The sequence below is a fragment of the Salvelinus fontinalis genome, unplaced genomic scaffold (assembly GCF_029448725.1).
Source record: "Salvelinus fontinalis isolate EN_2023a unplaced genomic scaffold, ASM2944872v1 scaffold_0521, whole genome shotgun sequence".
Taxonomy (NCBI): Eukaryota; Metazoa; Chordata; class Actinopteri; order Salmoniformes; family Salmonidae; genus Salvelinus; species Salvelinus fontinalis.
In genome coordinates, this window is record NW_026600730.1 from 51291 (window position 1) to 69279 (window position 17989).

A 17989-nucleotide genomic window follows, 5' to 3' on the forward strand; every position below is an offset into this window, starting at 1 on the left:
ATGTGAAGTCACCAGGTATCATGAGTTACATTCCCCCCTAGAGATGTGAAGTCACCAGGTATCATGAGTTACATACTTCGCCACAAACAACATACAGTAGTACACAGCAACACACATTTGCACACACACTTTCCCCCCTTCTACAACACTACACTGAGCTTGTGACACACACATTGAGTGGCTGGTGTTCAGGTTTATACAGTAAAAGTCAAAAGTTTGGACACCTACTTATTCAAGGGTTTTTCTATATTCCTTCCTGTCCTGTGGCGGTCCTCATGAGAGCCAGTTTCATCGTAGTGCTTGATGGTTTTTGCGACTCCACTTGAAGAAACATTCAAAGTTCTTGAAATGTTCCACATTGACTGACCTTCATGTCTTAAAGTAATGATGGACTGTTGTTTCTCTTTGCTTATATGAGCTGTTCTTGCCATAATATGGACTTGGTCTTTTACCAAATAGGGCTATCTTCAGTATACCACCCCTACCTTGTCACAACACAACTGATTGGCTCAAACGCATTAAGAAGGAAAGAAATTCCACAAATTAACTTTTAAGAAGGTACACCTGTTAGTTGAATGCATTCCAGGTGACTACTTCATGAAGCTGGTTGAGAGAATGCCAAGAGTGTGCAAAGCTGTCATCATGGCAAAGGATGGCTACTTTGAAGAATCTCAAATATAAAATCTATTTCAATGTGTTTAACACTTTTTTGGTTACTTCATGATTCCATATGTCTTATTTCACATACAGCACCAGATGTCACAGGAATGCCATAAATATCAAGGACAACAACCACCCAAGCCACTACCATTTCACCCCGCTATCATCCAGAAGGCGAGGTCAGTACAGGGACCGAGAGACTGAAAAACAGCTTCTCTCTCAAGGCCATCAGACTTTTAACTACCCATCACTAGCACAGAGGCTGCTTATAGTATATACATAGACTTGAAATCACTGGCCACTTGAATAAATGGAACATTAGTCACTGTATTCTATATTCTTCTTCTGTATCTTAGTCCGTTCCGCTCTGACATCGCTCGTCCATATGTGTATATAGTCTTAATTCATTCCTACTTAGATTTGTGTGTATTGGGTATGTGTTGTGTAATTTGTTAGATATTACCTGTTAGATATTACTGCACTGTTGGAGCTAGAAACACAAGCATTTTGCTACACCCGCAATAACATCTGCCAAACACGTGTATTTGACCAATAACAATTGATTTGATTTATGAATTGATTCATAGTTTTGATGTCTTCAATATTATTCTACAGTGTAGAAAAAAATAAAATATAAAATATAAACTCTTGAATGACCAAATGTGTCCAAACCTTTGACTTGTGCTGTGTGTAATTAGCCTGGGAATGAGGTTAGTCATAATTTCAGCCATATTGGAATAACATTTTGAACTTTAGCTTTGATGCTCTACTGTAGACTGTTCTGTACTGTGTCCTCCAGTGATGCTCTACTGTCTACTGTAGACTGTACTGTGTCCTCCAGTGATGCTCTACTGTCTACTGTAGACTGTACTGTGTCCTCCAGTGAGGCTCTACTGTAGACTGTACTGTGTCCTCCAGTGAGGCTCTACTGTAGACTGTTCTGCGTCCTCCAGTGATGCTCTACTGTAGACTGTACTGTGTCCTCCAGTGAGGATCTACTGTAGACTGTACTGTGTCCTCCAGTGAGGCTCTACTGTAGACTGTACTGTGTCCTCCAGTGAGGCTCTACTGTAGACTGTGCTGTGTCCTCCAGTGATGCTCTACTGTAGACTGTTCTGTACTGTGTCCTCCAGTGAGGCTCTACTGTAGACTGTACTGTGTCCTCCAGTGATGCTCTACTGTAGACTGTTCTGTACTGTGTCCTCCAGTGAGGCTCTACTGTAGACTGTTCTGTACTGTGTCCTCCAGTGATGCTCTACTGTAGACTGTTCTGTACTGTGTCCTCCAGTGAGGCTCTACTGTAGACTGTTCTGTACTGTGTCCTCCAGTGATGCTCTACTGTAGACTGTTCTGTACTGTGTCCTCCAGTGAGGCTCTACTGTAGACTGTTCTGTACTGTGTCCTCCAGTGATGCTCTACTGTAGACTGTTCTGTACTGTGTCCTCCAGTGAGGCTCTACTGTAGACTGTTCTGTACTGTGTCCTCCAGTGATGCTCTACTGTAGACTGTACTGTGTCCTCCAGTGATGCTCTACTGTAGACTGTTCTGTACTGTGTCCTCCAGTGATGCTCTACTGTAGACTGTTCTGTACTGTGTCCTCCAGTGATGCTCTACTGTAGACTGTACTGTGTCCTCCAGTGATGCTCTAATGTAGACTGTTCTGTACTGTGTCCTCCAGTGATGCTCTACTGTAGACTGTACTGTGTCCTCCAGTGATGCTCTACTGTAGGCTGTTCTGTACTGTGTCCTCCAGTGAGGCTCTACTGTAGACTGTTCTGTACTGTGTCCTCCAGTGATGCTCTACTGTAGACTGTTCTGTGCTGTGTCCTCCAGTGATGCTCTACTGTAGACTGTACTGTGTCCTCCAGTGATGCTCTACTGTAGGCTGTTCTGTACTGTGTCCTCCAGTGAGGCTCTACTGTAGACTGTTCTGTGCTGTGTCCTCCAGTGAGGCTCTACTGAAGACTGTTCTGTACTGTGTCCTCCGGTGAGGAACATTAATAAAATAAATGCTTTAAAATCATCATGTTGCTCCTCAGTCCTCACCTGTAAACACACCACTACTACTAATCTAACTGTCTGTAGGTCCAACAGAACACATTAAAACACACCACTACTACTAATCTAACTGTCTGTAGGTCCAACAGAACCCATTAAAACACACTACTAATCTAATTGTAGGAATGATTCCAGAGGGAAACAAATTATAGAACATCGCTATGACTCACCTCTGAATGTGTTGGTCATCTCTCTGACACAAGGTCACTGAGGAGGAAACCTCAAACCCAAACCCAGGATAGAGGGGTTCAGTGAATCTGGTGTGTTCTGTGTAAAGGTGTGTCAGTGTACCAGAGGAGGACACACTATAGAGGGTCAAAGTACCAGCTGGCCAGTCCAGATACACACCAACTGTGCTAGGAACAGGACCAGAGATGGATCTGCTATGGACTCCAGCTTGGTAAAAGTGATAATCACTGTCAGAGCAAACTAAACACCAGGACTCCTTATTGGCTCCAATCCAACTGTCATCCTCTTCTCTCTTCCTCTTTATTCCTTTGTACACCACACCAATGTAAGCCTTGCCACCATCCCAGTCACCATCCCTCTCCACCTCCCAGTAATAACGACATCCAGATAAGCCTTCTCTGCAGAGAACTTGGGGAAGACAATCAAATCTGTCTGGATGGTCTTCATAATGCTGTTTCTCCACCACACATGTCATTTTACAGTTCCCCTCAGACAGTATCAGGTTTGGGTGTGCTGTATTTGGGTCCAGGGTGAGATGACAGGCATCTGTAGACAAAAGGAGAGTTTAATCAAACCACATCTTCATATAAAATGTTGTTTTGTAGGTACAGAACAAGTATTGAATAGTTACTATGTTACTATAGTTCTGAATATACAGTTAATTAGGATTGAAGAGACTTACATTTCCCCAGCCCTGATTTCAGCCAGCACTCTCCACCATGATCCACACTGTAGGAGAAACAGGTTATTGACTGACAAAGACCTAATAAAGCAGTCAACATTTAAACCATATTGTTGTGTTCTGGTGCACTATCCAAGTTCATTACTAGAGACATACAGGTATTCTATCCTATCTACTGCATACAGAACGGAGTACAATTCATTACTAGAGACATACAGGTATTCTATCCTATCTACTGCATACAGAACGGAGTACAATTCATTACTAGAAACATACAGGTATTCTATCCTATCTACTGCAAACAGTGCCTTGCAAAAGTATTCATCCCCCTTGCCGTATTCCTATTTTGTTGCATTACCACCTGTATTTTTAATAGATTTTTATTTGGATTTCATGTAATGGATATAAATTATTTTGTGTAAATTGGTGAAGTGAAATTTAAAAATGAACTTGTTTGAAAATGTTAAAAACAATTTAAAACGGAAAAGTGGTGTGTGCATATGTATTCACCCCCTTTGCTATGAATACCTTAAATAAGATCTGTTGCAACCAATTACCTTCAGAAGTCACATAATTATTTAAAAATAGTCCACCTGTGTGCAATCTAACTGTCACATGATCTGTCACATGATCTCAGTTTATATACACACCTGTTCTGAAAGGCCCCAGAGTCTGCAACACCGCTAAGCAAGGGGCACCAACAAGCAAGTGGCACCATGAAGACCAAGGAGTTCTCCAAACAGGTCAGGAACAAAGTTGTGGAGAAGTACTGATCAGGGTTGGGTTATAAAAAAAGATCAGAAACTTTGAACATCCCACGGAGCCCCATTAAATCCATTATTAAGCAAATGGAAAGAATATGGCACCCCAACAAACCTGCCAAGAGAGGGCCGCCCACCAAAACTCACGGACCAGGCAAGGAGGGCATTAATCAGAGGCAACAAAGAGACCAAAGATAACCCTGAAGGTTCTGCAAAGCTCCACAGTGGAGATTGGAGTATCTGTCCATAGGACCACTTTAAGCCATACACTCCACAGAGCTGGGCATTACGGAAGAGTGGTCAGAAAAAAGCCATTGCTTAAAGAAGAAAATAAGCAAACACGTTTGGTGTTCGCCAAAAAGCATGTGGGAGACTCCCCAAAAACATGGAAGCATGTACTCTGGTCAGATGAGACTAAAATGTAGCTTTTTGGCCATCAAGGAAAACGCTATGTCTGCTGCAAACCCAACACCTCTTATCACCCCGAGAACACCATCCCCATAGTGAAGCATGGTGGTGGCAGTTTCATGCTGTGGGGATGTTTTTCCATCGGCAAGGACTGGGAAACTGGTCAGAATTTAAGGAATGATGGATGGCGCTAAATACAGGGAAAGTCTTGAGGGAAACCTGTTTCAGTCTTCCAGAGATTTGAGACTGGGACGGAGGTTCACTCCCAGCAGGACAATGACCCTAAGCATACTGCTAAAGCAACACTCGAGTGGTTTAAGTGGAAACATTTAAATGTCTTGGAATGGCCTTGTCAAAGCCCAGACCTCAATCCAATTGAGAATCTGTGGTATGACCTAAAGATTGCTGTACACCAGCGGAACCCATCCAACTTGAAGGAGCTGGAGCAGTTTTGCCATGAAGAATAAGCAAAAATCACAGTGGCTACATGTGCCAAGCTTATAGAGACATATCCCAAGATACTTGTAGTTGTAATTGCTGCAGAAGGTGGCCCTACAAAGTATTGACTTTGTGAGGGTGAATAGTTATGCACGCCCAAGTTCTGTTTTTTTGTCTTATTTCTTCTTGTTTCAAAAGAAAAAATATTTTTAATCTTCAAAGTGGTAGGCATGTTGTGGAAATCAAATGATCCATTTTAATTCCAGGTTGTAAGGCAACAAAATAGGAAAAATGCCAAGGGGGGTGAATACTTTTGCAAGGCACTTTACAGAACAGAGTACAATTCATTACTAGAGACATACAGGTATTCTATCCTACCTACTGCATACAGAATGGAGTACAATTCATTACTAGAGACATACAGGTATTCTATCCTACCTACTGCATACAGAACAGAGTACAATTCATTACTAGAGACATGCAGGTATTCTATCCTACCTACTGCATACAGAACGGAGTACAATTCATTACTAGAGACATACAGGTATTCTATCCTACCTACTGCATACAGAACAGAGTACAATTCCAACAGGATATCAGAGATGCAGAAGAAGAGTATTCATGTGGTGATGATGTATGCTGTGTTGGAGTGCTCAGCCTGCTGAGTAAACTTCCCCTTAATTCTACCATCATGTCCTCAGGTTACTGACCCTACTACACTACATATGACACAACCGCTGCTCACACTATTAGGACATCTATTCTGACTTACTTCAGCTTCATCAGTTTATATGTGGGATCCACCAGAGCAGCTGAAAGCAGTCCCCCTGCAGAGTCTCCTGGGTGATTGTAGCTCAGGTCCAGCTCTTTCAGGTGGGAGGGGTTTGACCTCAGAGCTGAAGAAAGAGCAGCACAGCCCTCCCCTGTGACCAGACAGCCAGACAGCCTACAGAGAGACACACAACAGCTGTCTAGGTTGATGTACTGGTGTCAATCATCTTGTAGGACACCCATCCATTTGTCCATGACACAAACATTGTGATGAAACATCAGATTTTCAGTATTTGTTTTACTAAGCTCAGTACCGACCTGACTGAAACAGCTGTACTTACCCCAGTGTGTGTAGTTTACAGTCTGGATCCTTCAGTCCAGCAGACAGCAATGTAACTCCGCTCAGTACCGACCTGACTGAAACAGCTGTACTTACCCCAGTGTGTGTAGTTTACAGTCTGGATCCTTCAGTCCAGCAGACAGCAATGTAACTCCTGAGTCCTGCAGGTCATTGTCTCTCAGCTCCAGGTGTTTCAGTTGTGAGTTGGGTGAACTCAGGACTGAGGCCAGATGTGAACAGCAACCCTCTGTCAGACCACACTGACCCAGACTAGAGGGCAGAAGAGCACATGATTAACACATGTTTAAAACATCCACATAATAAGTCACACTGAAGATATTTAACTCACACTAGTGTCTGTATGTTGTAGAGTGGACTGGTTAGTCCAACACAGAGCAGCTCCACTCCTCTGTCTCCCAGGTCATTGTAGCTGAGGTCCAGTTCTCTCAGAGGGGAGTTTGGTGTCTGCAGAGCTGAGGTCAGAGTCTCCCAGGATTTATATGTGAGTTTACAGTGATCCAGTCTGGAGAGAGGAGATAATCTGTTAGATATACAAAGCCTTCATTATAATGATACTGTAAACATCAACTCAATAACAGAACTTACAGTGCTCTTTTGCAGGTTTTCACTACCGGCAACAACCTCTGATAACCTTCCTCTGATGTGTTGTATGTCTTCAGGTCAAACTCCTCCAGCACCTCCTCTGACATCAGTAACAGGTAGGCCAGGGCTGAACATTGGTCAGGTTTTAGTCTTGTTGCTGAAAGTGTTTCTGATCGCAGGGAGGTCTGCATGTCTTCAACTAGAGAGTTGGCACCAAGTTCATTCAGACAGTGGAACAAGTTGATGATCCTTTCTGGTGAGGATTCCTCCTCGATCTTGTCTGAAAGGTACCTGACTGTTTCCTCATTGGTCTGTGTTGAACTTCCTGTCTGTGTCAGAAGGCCTCGTAACAGATTCTGATTGGACTCCAGTGAGAGACCCAGAAGGAAGCGGAGGAACAGGTCCAGGTGTCCATTCTTACTCTTCAAGGCCTGGTCCACTGCTCTCCTGTGTAAGTCAGACAATTTGTGTGACTTCAACTTGTCTGACCTCAACTTGTCTGACTTCATCTTGTCTGACTTCAACTTGTCTGACTTCAACTTGTCTGACTTCAACTTGTCTGACCTCAACTTGTCTGACTTCAACTTGTCTGACTTCAACTTGTCTGACCTCAACTTGTCTGACTTCAACTTGTCTGACTTCAACTTGTCTGACTTCAACTTGTCTGACCTCAACTTGTCTGACTTCAACTTGTCTGACTTCAACTTGTCTGACCAGAATTTGAATCGGCTCTTTTCATAATTATCTTGACTCTTAGTGACATCATCATCATCATCACTAGTGACTGCTTTAGGAGGGAAAACATTTTCCTTCTTGTCCAGACATGATTCTAAAGCATGCACTGCTGCTAGAAACTCCTGCATGGTCAGATGCACAAAGCTGTAGACCTTCTCTTGGTACAGCCCAGATTCTTCTTTAAGGATCTCTGTACACAATGCTGAGTACTCTGATGCCTCTGTGACATCAAGGCCACACTCTCTCAGGTCCTCCTCATAGAAGATCAGGTTGCCCTTCTGCAGCTGTTGGAAAGCCAGCTTTGCCAGTTTCAGGATCATCTCTTTGTCTGACTGAGACAGTTCCTTTGGGTTTGTCTCTGTGGCTTTGTTGTACTTCCTGTTCTTCACAATGATTTGGATGAGTATGAAGTGTGAGTAGATCTGGGTCAGAGTTTTGGGGACTTCATCCTTCTCTGCCACTTTCAGCATCATCTCAAGGACAGTAGCTGATATCCAACAGAAGACTGGTATGTGGCACATGATGTGGAGGATCCTTGATTTCTTCATGTGTTTGATGATTTCATTGGCCATGTTCTGATCTGTGATTTTCTTCCTGAAGTACTCCTCCTTCTGTGGATCATTGAACCCTCGTAACTCTGTCACCTGGTCAACACACTCAGGAGGGATCTGATTGGCTGCTGCAGGCCGTGTGGTTATCCAGAGGAGAGCAGAGGGAAGCAGATTCCCCTCGATGAGGTTTGTCAGCAGCACGTCCACTGAGGTTGGCTTTGTGACATCACAGCATTTCTCATTGTTTTTGAAGTCTAGAGGAAGTCGACACTCATCCAGACCATCAAAAATGAAAACAGTTTTGGTTTCACCATCTTCAATGCTGTCAATCTCTTTCAGCTCTGAGAAGTAGTGGGAAAGAAGTTGCACCAGACTGTATTGGTCCTTTTTCAGGTTCAGATCACGGAAAGGAAGAGGAAACATGAAATGAACGTCCTGATTTGCTTTTCCCTCTGCCCAGTCAAGGATGACCTTCTGCACAGAGACTGTTTTTCCAATGCCAGCGATTCCTTTTGTCAGCACAGTTCTGATAGGTTTGTCTTGTCCAGGTAAAGGCTTGAAGATGTCGTTGCATTTGATTGGTGTCTCTTGTGTGGTTTGTTTCTTGGATGCCATCTCTATCTGTCTCACCTCATGTTCATTATTAAGCCCTCCACTTCCACCCTCTGTGATGTAGAGCTCTGTGTAAATATCCTTTAACAGACTTTGGTTTCCATGGTGTCCAATTCCTTCAGATATGTGTTGATACTTGTGTTTCAGTTTAGCCTTAATGTCTTGTTGGACTGTCAGCAGAGTTTGACCTGTAGGAAAACAATGAGAGTTGGGACTCATAAGTTTGTTTGTGTGTTTTATAAGGTCCTTTGTACCGTTCTTTGTAATATTGTATGAAACACAGTCTTACTTCTTCTGTCCAGAAGGTTGTGTGTGATCTTTAATGCATCCTCACTGCCCAAACTCTCCACTTCCTTATTGTCATCTGGTAATGGTTCCTGGCTGAAAGCAGGTGGCTGATCACTCTTCATTGATAGCAGGCTGGTTGTAGGTGACTCTGCTCTGGGCTTCTGGACACTGAACAAAACAGGGAGACAGATCACCTCATCATTATCACATCAATACTTCATCTACTTCATTTTAACAACTGTATATAGGAACTTCAAGAAGTCCTGATGTTTCTTTTAAAGCTACAGTCTGCAATTGGTAAATCCATTTTTGGCAATTTAAATGAATGATATAGACCTCCATTTTATGTCATTTGTGAACACTTTTCTCTTCGTTTATATCTTTAAGATAACTGTATATTTTACATTTAATCTCTTACCTTTTAGAACTGGTGTCTTGAGTCATTTTAGAGGCAGTGGTCTCCTCCTCTCTCTCCCCAGAGAGACTCATTTTAGAGGCAGTGGTCTCCTCCTCTCTCTCCCCAGAGACTCATTTTAGAGGTAGTTGTCTCTTCTCTCTCCCCAGAGAGACTCATTTTAGAGGCAGTGGTCCCCTGCTCTCTCCCCAGAGAGACTCATTTTAGAGGCAGTGGTCTCCTCCTCTCTCTCCCCAGAGAGACTGGTTTTAGATGTAAGTCACAGCTCACTCAGCTGCAATAAGAAATAACAGAACAGTCAATATTTCTGAACATTGTTGAAGAACCATTAGCTTCTTATGGCTGAGATCCCGTTAATGGGATAAATATGACAACAGCCAGTGAAAGTGCAGGGCCCAAATTCAAAACATCAGAAGTCTCATAATGAAAATTCCTCAGACATACAAGTATTTTACACCATTTTAAAGATAAACTTGTTTTTAATCCCACCACAGTGTCCGATTTCAAAAAGGCTTTACGACGAAAGCACACCAAACGATTATGTTAGGTCTGCACCTAGTCTCAGAAAAACACAGCCATTTTTCCAGCCAAAGAGTGGAGTCACAAAAAGCAGAAATAGAGATAAAATTCATCACTAACCTTTGATGATCTTCATCAATGACACTCATAGGACTTCATGTTACACAATACATGTATGTTTTGTTCAATAAAGTTCATTTTTATAATCCAAAAATGTCAGTTTACATTGGCGCGTTACGTTCAGTAATGTTTTGCTTCCAAAACATCCGGTGATTTTGCAGAGAGCCACATCAATTTACAGAAATACTCATCATAAATGTTGATGAAAATGCAAGTGTTAAGCACTGAACTTTAGATAAACTTCTCCTTAATGCAACCGCTGTGTCAGATTTTAAAAAATCTTTACGGAAAAAACACACCATGCAATAATCTGAGTACAGAGTACACAAACCCTCCCTAACCCGGACGACGCTAGCCCAATTGTGCGTCGCCCCACGGACCTCCCGGTCGCGGCCGGCTGCGACAGAGCCTGGGCGCGAACCCAGAGACTCTGGTGGCGCAGCAGTGCCCTAGACCACTGCGCCACCCGGGAGGCCCTATTTTCAGCAAACTTAACATGTGTAAATATTTGTATGAACATAAGATTCAACAACTGAGACATAAACTGAACAAGTTCCACAGACATTTAACTAACAGAAATTTAACTAACAGAAACTGCGATGCAGTGCCCTAGACCACTGCGCCACCCGGGAGGCCCTATTTTCAGCAAACTTAACATGTGTAAATATTTGTATGAACATAAGATTCAACAACTGAGACATAAACTGAACAAGTTCCACAGACATTTAACTAACAGAAATTGAAAAATGTGTCCCTGAACAAAGGGGGGGGTCAAAATCAAAAGTAACAGTCAGTATCTGGTGTAGCCACCAGCTGCATTAAGTACTGCAGTGCATCTCCTCCTCATGGACTGCACCAGATTTGCCAGTTGTTGCTGTGAGATGTTACCCCACTGTTCCACCAAGGCACCTGCAAGTTCCCGGACATTTCTGGGGGGGGAATGGCCCTAGCCCTCACCCTCTGATCCAACAGATCCCAGACGTGCTCAATGGGATTGAGATCCGGGCTCTTCGCTGGCCATGGCAGAACAATAACATTCCTGTCTTGCAGGAAATCACGCACAGAACGAGCAGTATGGCTAGTGGCATTGCCATGCTGGAGGGTCATGTCATGATGAGCCTGCAGGAAGGGTACCACATGAGGGAGGAAGATGTCTTCCCTGTAACGCACAGCGTTGAGATTGCCTGCAATGACAACAAGCTCAGTCCGATGATGCTGTGACACACCGCCCCAGACCATGACGGACCCTCCACCTCCAAATCGATCCCGCTTCAGAGTACAGGCCTCAGTGTAACGCTCATTCCTTCGACGATAAACGCAAATCCGACCATCACCCCTGGTGAGACAAAACTACGACTCGTCAGTGAAGAGCACTTTTTGCCAGTCCTGTCTGGTCCAGCGACGGTGGGTTTGAGCCCATAGGCCACATTGTTGCCGGTGATGTCTGGTGAGGATCTGCCTTACAACAGGCCTACAAGCCCTCAGTCCAGCCTCTCTCAGCCTATTGCGGACAGTCTGAGCACTGCTGGAGGGATTGTGCGTTCCTGGTGTAACTCAGGCAGTTGTTGATGCCATGCTGTACCTGTTCCGCAGGTGTGGTGTTTGGATGTACTGATCATGTGCAGGTGTTGTTACACGTGGACTGCCACACTCATGCCTCCTTGCAGCATGCCTAAGGCACGTTCACGCAGATGAGCAGGGACCCTGGGCATCTTTCTTTTGGAGTTTTTCCAGAGTCAATAGAAAGGCCTCTTTAGTGTCCTAAGTTTTCATAACTGTGACCATAATTGCCTACCGTCTGTAAGCTGTTAGTGTCTTAACGACCGTTCCACAGGTGGATGTTCATCAATTGTTTATGTTTCATTGAGCAAGCATGGGAAACAGTGTTTAAACCGTTTACAATGAAGATCTGTGAAGTTATTTGGATTTTTACGAATTATCTTTGAAAGACAGGGTCCTAAAAAAGGGATGTTTTTTTTGCTGAGTTTATTATGGCCACATTGAAAGATGAGAGTCTCTGGGAGAACATGATGCTGTTCTCTGTTTTCCTCTAGGACTCCCTCAAGCCTCAGAACCAGTTTTAAATGAATGGAAGTATTTATGGAGATAGTTTAGGCACTAAAATAAGGGGATAAATACATGTAAAAAGATACATGTTTCCTGATCTTTGTTATCTCTCAGATAGAGGTCAGACACTCCAGAACAGACTTCCTTTAGATATTTCCTTTTGACGTTGTGATTCGAAACCAAAGTTTGCAGGCAAAACCTTTGCAGTGGTTTAAGGTAGATGATGGAAATTAGCCACTTTAGTTATATTTAATGAGTTAAATTCTCCTGTGTTTTCCATCTTACTAGCCACCTACTACTTTGTGTCCGGCAGAGTAGTTTACATTAAGCAGAGAGGAAGAGGTGAAGCGACAGGGGGAAGTCAGAGATGTTTACATTAAGCAGAGAGGAAGAGGTGAAGCGACAGGGGGAAGTCAGAGATGTTTACATTAAGCAGAGAGGAAGAGGTGAAGCGACAGGGGGAAGTCAGAGATGTTTACATTAAGCAGAGAGGAAGAGGTGAAGCGACAGGGGGAAGTCAGAGATGTTTACATTAAGCAGAGAGGAAGAGGTGTAGCGACAGGGGGAAGTCAGAGATGTTTACATTAAGCAGAGAGGAAGAGGTGAAGCGACAGGGGGAAGTCAGAGATGTTTACATTAAGCAGAGAGGAAGAGGTGAAGCGACAGGGGGAAGTCAGAGATGTTTACATTAAGCAGAGAGGAAGAGGTGAAGCGACAGGGGGAAGTCAGAAATGTTTACATTAAGCAGAGAGGAAGAGGTGAAGCGACAGGGGTAAGAAGGCAGAAAATCACTCCTACCAATCGAGGATTTTTTGTATGGAGGTCAATGAAAGAGTGGTGAATTTGGTCAGCCAAAAAACCTGTGGCTTATTTGCTGCGTGTGGTTTATTTGATCAAATAGAAGTTTTGTAATGATTGGGTTGTTACAAGTGTACTTATATAAATTGGACACATGACAGCCCGGCAACTTTGAGAAAAAACACTTCATATCGGAATATATCTTTTTAAAATAGGATTTTAAATCTAACCTTAACCAGACTGCTAACCTTGTGCCGAAGCATGACCTTAAATTAAGACAAAAAAAATATTTTTATTCATTTTTACGATATAGCAAATTTGAACTTTGTGTCTGTGGTAACTAGTGGAAACCGTTATTTCCGTTTTTCACACGCATGTACAGTGGGGCAAAAAAGTATTTAGTCAGCCACCAATTGTGCAAGTTCTCCCACTTAAAAAGATGAGAGAGGCCTGTAATTTTCATCATAGGTACACTTCAACTATGACAGACAAAATGAGAAAAAAAATATCCAGAAAATCACATTGTAGGATTTTTTATGAATTTGTTTGCAAATTATGGTGGAAAATAAGTATTTGTTTACATAGCAGGATCATTAACGTGACAGGTTAGGATAACCAGTAGGGTGATAGTGATGGTATGTCTGGACTAATGGTCTGTTTACATAGTAGGATCATTAACGTGACAGGTTAGGATAACCAGTAGGGTGACAGTGATGGTATGTCTGGACTAATGGTCTGTTTACATAGCAGGATCATTACCGTGACAGGTTAGGATAACCAGTAGGATGATAGTGATGGTATGTCTGGACTAATGGTCTGTTTACATAGCAGGATCATTAACGTGACAGGTTAGGATAACCAGTAGGGTGATAGTGAAGGTATGTCTGGACTAATGGTCTGTTTTACATAGTAGCATCATTACCGTGACAGGTTAGGATAACCAGTGGGGTGATAGTGATGGTATGTCTGGACTAATGGTCTGTTTACATAGCAGGATCATTAACGTGACAGGTTAGGATAACCAGTAGGGTGATAGTGACGGTATGTCTGGACTAATGGTCTGTTTACATAGCAGCTTAGGAGGAGAACTAACGTGACAGGTTAGGATAACCAGTAGGGTGATAGTGAAGGTTTGTCTGGACTAATGGTCTGTTTACATAGCAGGATCATTAACGTGACAGGTTAGGAGAACTAACACGGCAGGTTAGGAGGAGAACTAACACGGCAGGTTAGGAGGAGAACTAACACGGCAGGTTAGGAGGAGAACTGACACGGCAGGTTAGGAGAACTAACACGGCAGGTTAGGAGGAGAACTAACGCGGCAGGTTAGGAGGAGAACTAACGCGGCAGGTTAGGAGGAGAACTAACGCGGCAGGTTAGGAGGAGAACTAACGCGGCAGGTTAGGAGGAGAACTAACGCGGCAGGTTAGGAGAACTAACGCGGCAGGTTAGGAGGAGAACTAACGCGGCAGGTTAGGAGGAGAACTAACGCGGCAGGTTAGGAGGAGAACTAACGCGGCAGGTTAGGAGGAGAACTAACGCGGCAGGTTAGGAGGAGAACTAACGCGGCAGGTTAGGAGGAGAACTAACACGGCAGGTTAGGAGGCGAACTAACGCAGCATGTTAGGAGGAGAACTAACGCGGCAGGTTAGGAGGAGAACTAACGCGGCAGGTTAGGAGGAGAACTAACGCGGCAGGTTAGGAGGAGAACTGACACGGCAGGTTAGGAGGCGAACTAACGCGGCAGGTTAGGAGAACTAACGCGGCAGGTTAGGAGGAGAACTAACGCGGCAGGTTAGGAGGAGAACTAACGCGGCAGGTTAGGAGGAGAACTAACGCGGCAGGTTAGAAGGAGAACTAACGCGGCAGGTTAGAAGGAGAACTAACGCGGCAGGTTAGGAGGAGAACTAACGCGGCAGGTTAGGAGAACTAACGCGTCAGGTTTGGAGGAGAAGTAACATGGCAGGTTACTAACGCGGCAGGTTAGGAGGAGAACTAACGCGGCAGGTTAGGAGGAGAACAAACCCGGCAGGTTAGGAAGAGAACTAACCCGGGAGGTTAGGAAGAGAACTAACGCGGCAGGTTAGGAAGAGAACTAACGCGGCAGGTTAGGAAGAGAACTAACCCGGGAGGTTAGGAGGAGAACTAACGCGGCAGGTTAGGAGGAGAACTAACGCGGCAGGTTAGGAGGAGAACTAACGCGGCAGGTTAGGAGGAGAACTAACACAGCAGGTTAGGAGGAGAACTAATGCGGCAGCTTAGGAGAACTAACACAGGAGACTGAAGTTAAGGTTAGGAAAAGGGTTAGGCTTAGCTAACATGCTACATTTGTCAACATCTGTTGTCCCCAACTCAACCACTAGATGGAGCTGAAGGCCTACAGCTCTACTCCATCTAGCCACAACCGTAGAAACGTAAACAAACCATCTATGGCACAGGTGTCAAACTCATTCCACGGAGGGCCGAGTGGCTGCGGGTTTTCTCTCCTCCCTTGTACTTTATTGATGAATTAAGATGACTGATTAGTAAGGAACTCCCCACACCTGGTTGTTTAGGGCTTAATTGAAAGGAAAAACCAAAAACCTGCAGACACTAGGCCCTCTGTGGAATGAGTTTGACACCCCTGATCTATGGAGACAAATCATCAGTATCATCACACCGGAATGCTGTCCCCAACTCAACCACTAGATGGAGCTATAGGCCTACAGCTCTTCTCCATCTAGCCACAACCGTAGAAACGTAAACAAACCATCTATGGAGACAAATCATCAGTATCATCACACCGGAATGCAACATCCATCCACTTATATCAGTACATCTGTAACAGCCTAAACACCACAAACCTTCTATTAGATCTAATAATCCTCACGGAACTCCACACTCTCATAGACCTCCATATAAAAAAAGCGAGCGAAGCGCAAACTCTGTCCACGAAGTGAGCAGTTTTTGTATGGAGGTCAGTGAGAGTTTGTCGAATTTGGTCAACAAATAATGGAATTGCTAATTTGCTACGTGAGGCTTTTTTGATCTAATAGAAGTTTTTGTAATGGTTAGGTTGTTACGAGGGGAAAAAAACGACTTCATATCGGAGTTGTGCCTGTTGTCATAGAGATGGAGGGCTCATCATGGATGTAATCTGTTTTAGCATGGACATTGCTCTTGAGGCCTCCCACCATTTTAAAGTAGTCAACTGGGTGGGGATTCCTATGAGTTGGGAGCAATCAGCCAGTGAAGAAGAAAATGTACTACTTTAAAATGGAGATATCCTCAATGGCACTGCCCATGCTGTCATAGAGGCTATAATGGCACAGATATAAAAATCAGTCCCTTTATCTCTATGGCCTGTTGTTCACACGTGTATCTGCCCTCTCATTGGCTAGATGGTACCACCGGATCTCGCCTCCTCCCGCCTTCCTTCCATCTTTGAGGACATGCATTTCCATTGTTAGAGCGGTCACTTGAGTATCTTCTCAGTATAATAGACAATCTTTGCTTGCATGCAGGAACATTGGTACATTGTGGGAGGCAACCTGTCTGTCCAGGGAGACTAGTGATGAACAAGTTGGGCCTATTTGAAACATCACCATCTCCTGCCAGCATTTACCAGACAATGTATAGAAGGGAAAAATAACTGAACATCATTTATGATGGTTTTTATTTTAGTTTTGTAATCAATGATTATAGTTTTAGTTTTTTCAAACGAGTTTCTTAATTATTTTAGCTTCAGATTTGGTAACATAATTACGAGTTTGAATCATTTAATAATGAATAAATAAAAATGTATATCAGTAACCCACAATCATCCACCCCCCTTTCTCCTGCACATGTTGCCATGGGGCAAAGTGAAAATGAAATAGCAATTTTCTCACTCTAACTTCCTGCAATTCAAAGAAAACATTTTCAGTTTTACACATAATTCTACTCATGTTGCCATGGGGTGGAGGCAAATGTTAGCAGTTTTAAATATGATAACTGATGATCAACGGGCCCCACCACGGTTGGTAATTCAACCATGCTTACTAAAGGTTTAGCCGCTAGACTAATTTACCAATCTAAAAACATGTAGCTAACATGGGCCAATAGACTGACTGCTGATGCTCAACCACATTTACACACTGCACCATGTGTTTTCTATTATTCTAACCGTCAACAGGAAGTTGAGACCCAGACTAAGTTCCAAAACAATGTTTTTATTATTGGTCGCGGGCCGCCAGTTGCCCATCCATGGTTTAGTGAATAGATCCATGCACTGCTTGAGTTCATTTGAGTTGCGATCAGTTTATCTCGCCCGGCGCACCGGGGTTTTCATTCTGAGAAAAGGTGTGGCTATGATTCAACCCGTGAGTCAAAACGCGCATAGATGAGCCGGTGAAGTTATATCGAGCGCAACTGCAGTGAGCCAAACGGACCACCGCCTTCCTGATCTGTCACCAGAAAGCTTTAAACTTAACATTTGATTTAGCCTCACATTTAAATAGTTTCTATGCACATTGTTGAACGTCACATTTACTTGACGAGACAGACTATTTTATTTAATGACAGCTATACATAATTCCGATGCACGTCTTCTTTCAGGAAGTGAAAGTGAGCCAGTTTCCACAGTCTTTCGTGCGTATAATAATCACCTTAATGTGCTGTCAATCGCCGATAACAATAATATCATACCTCATAGCCCTGTAGCCTATAACAATAATACCATACCTCATAGCCCTGTAGCCTATATCACATCACATTGGATTTTATTGATTAAGCTTATCACTATTAATCAATACCAATGTAAATAAACTTAAAATAATCATTTTTGAAGTTTAAATCAATATTGTAATAACATGGCGGATGTCTTACCCTCTAAATCATCTCTCTCTCGATTTCTACATTAAATTGTAAAAGAACGCTACAGACCTCTTAAACATTCCTCTTCGACGACAACGTTCTTCTTCCTCCTCTTCTTCTTCTGTGGGGTTTATGGCGGAC

The 17989-nt window shown here is 43.4% G+C and overlaps 1 protein-coding gene across 1 annotated transcript; it reads right to left on the reverse strand.

The window, feature by feature from the left end:
* Positions 1–2884: 2884 nt before the first annotated feature.
* LOC129846396 (NACHT, LRR and PYD domains-containing protein 3-like) lies at positions 2885–17989 on the reverse strand. Its single transcript, XM_055914325.1, has 9 exons — positions 17918–17989; positions 9515–9785; positions 9098–9264; positions 6914–8996; positions 6657–6830; positions 6404–6577; positions 5969–6142; positions 3590–3636; positions 2885–3453 (listed from the first exon to the last, which is right to left on the reverse strand). Exons 2-9 carry the CDS (start codon positions 9583–9585, stop codon positions 2885–2887), a joined length of 3459 nt encoding a protein of 1152 aa, XP_055770300.1. The 5' UTR covers positions 9586–9785; positions 17918–17989.

Excerpts from the sequence above, each read along its gene's own strand:
- LOC129846396 (XM_055914325.1), bottom strand. The coding sequence starts at position 9,585 with ATGAGTCTCTCTGGGGAGAGAGAGGAGGAGACCACTGCCTCTAAAATG. Across the intron at positions 9,265-9,514 it reads CAAGACACCAGTTCTAAAAG|TGTCCAGAAGCCCAGAGCAG; the intron begins GTAAGAGATTAA and ends TGTTTTGTTCAG. Across the intron at positions 3,454-3,589 it reads GAAATCAGGGCTGGGGAAAT|ATGCCTGTCATCTCACCCTG; the intron begins GTAAGTCTCTTC and ends TTTTGTCTACAG.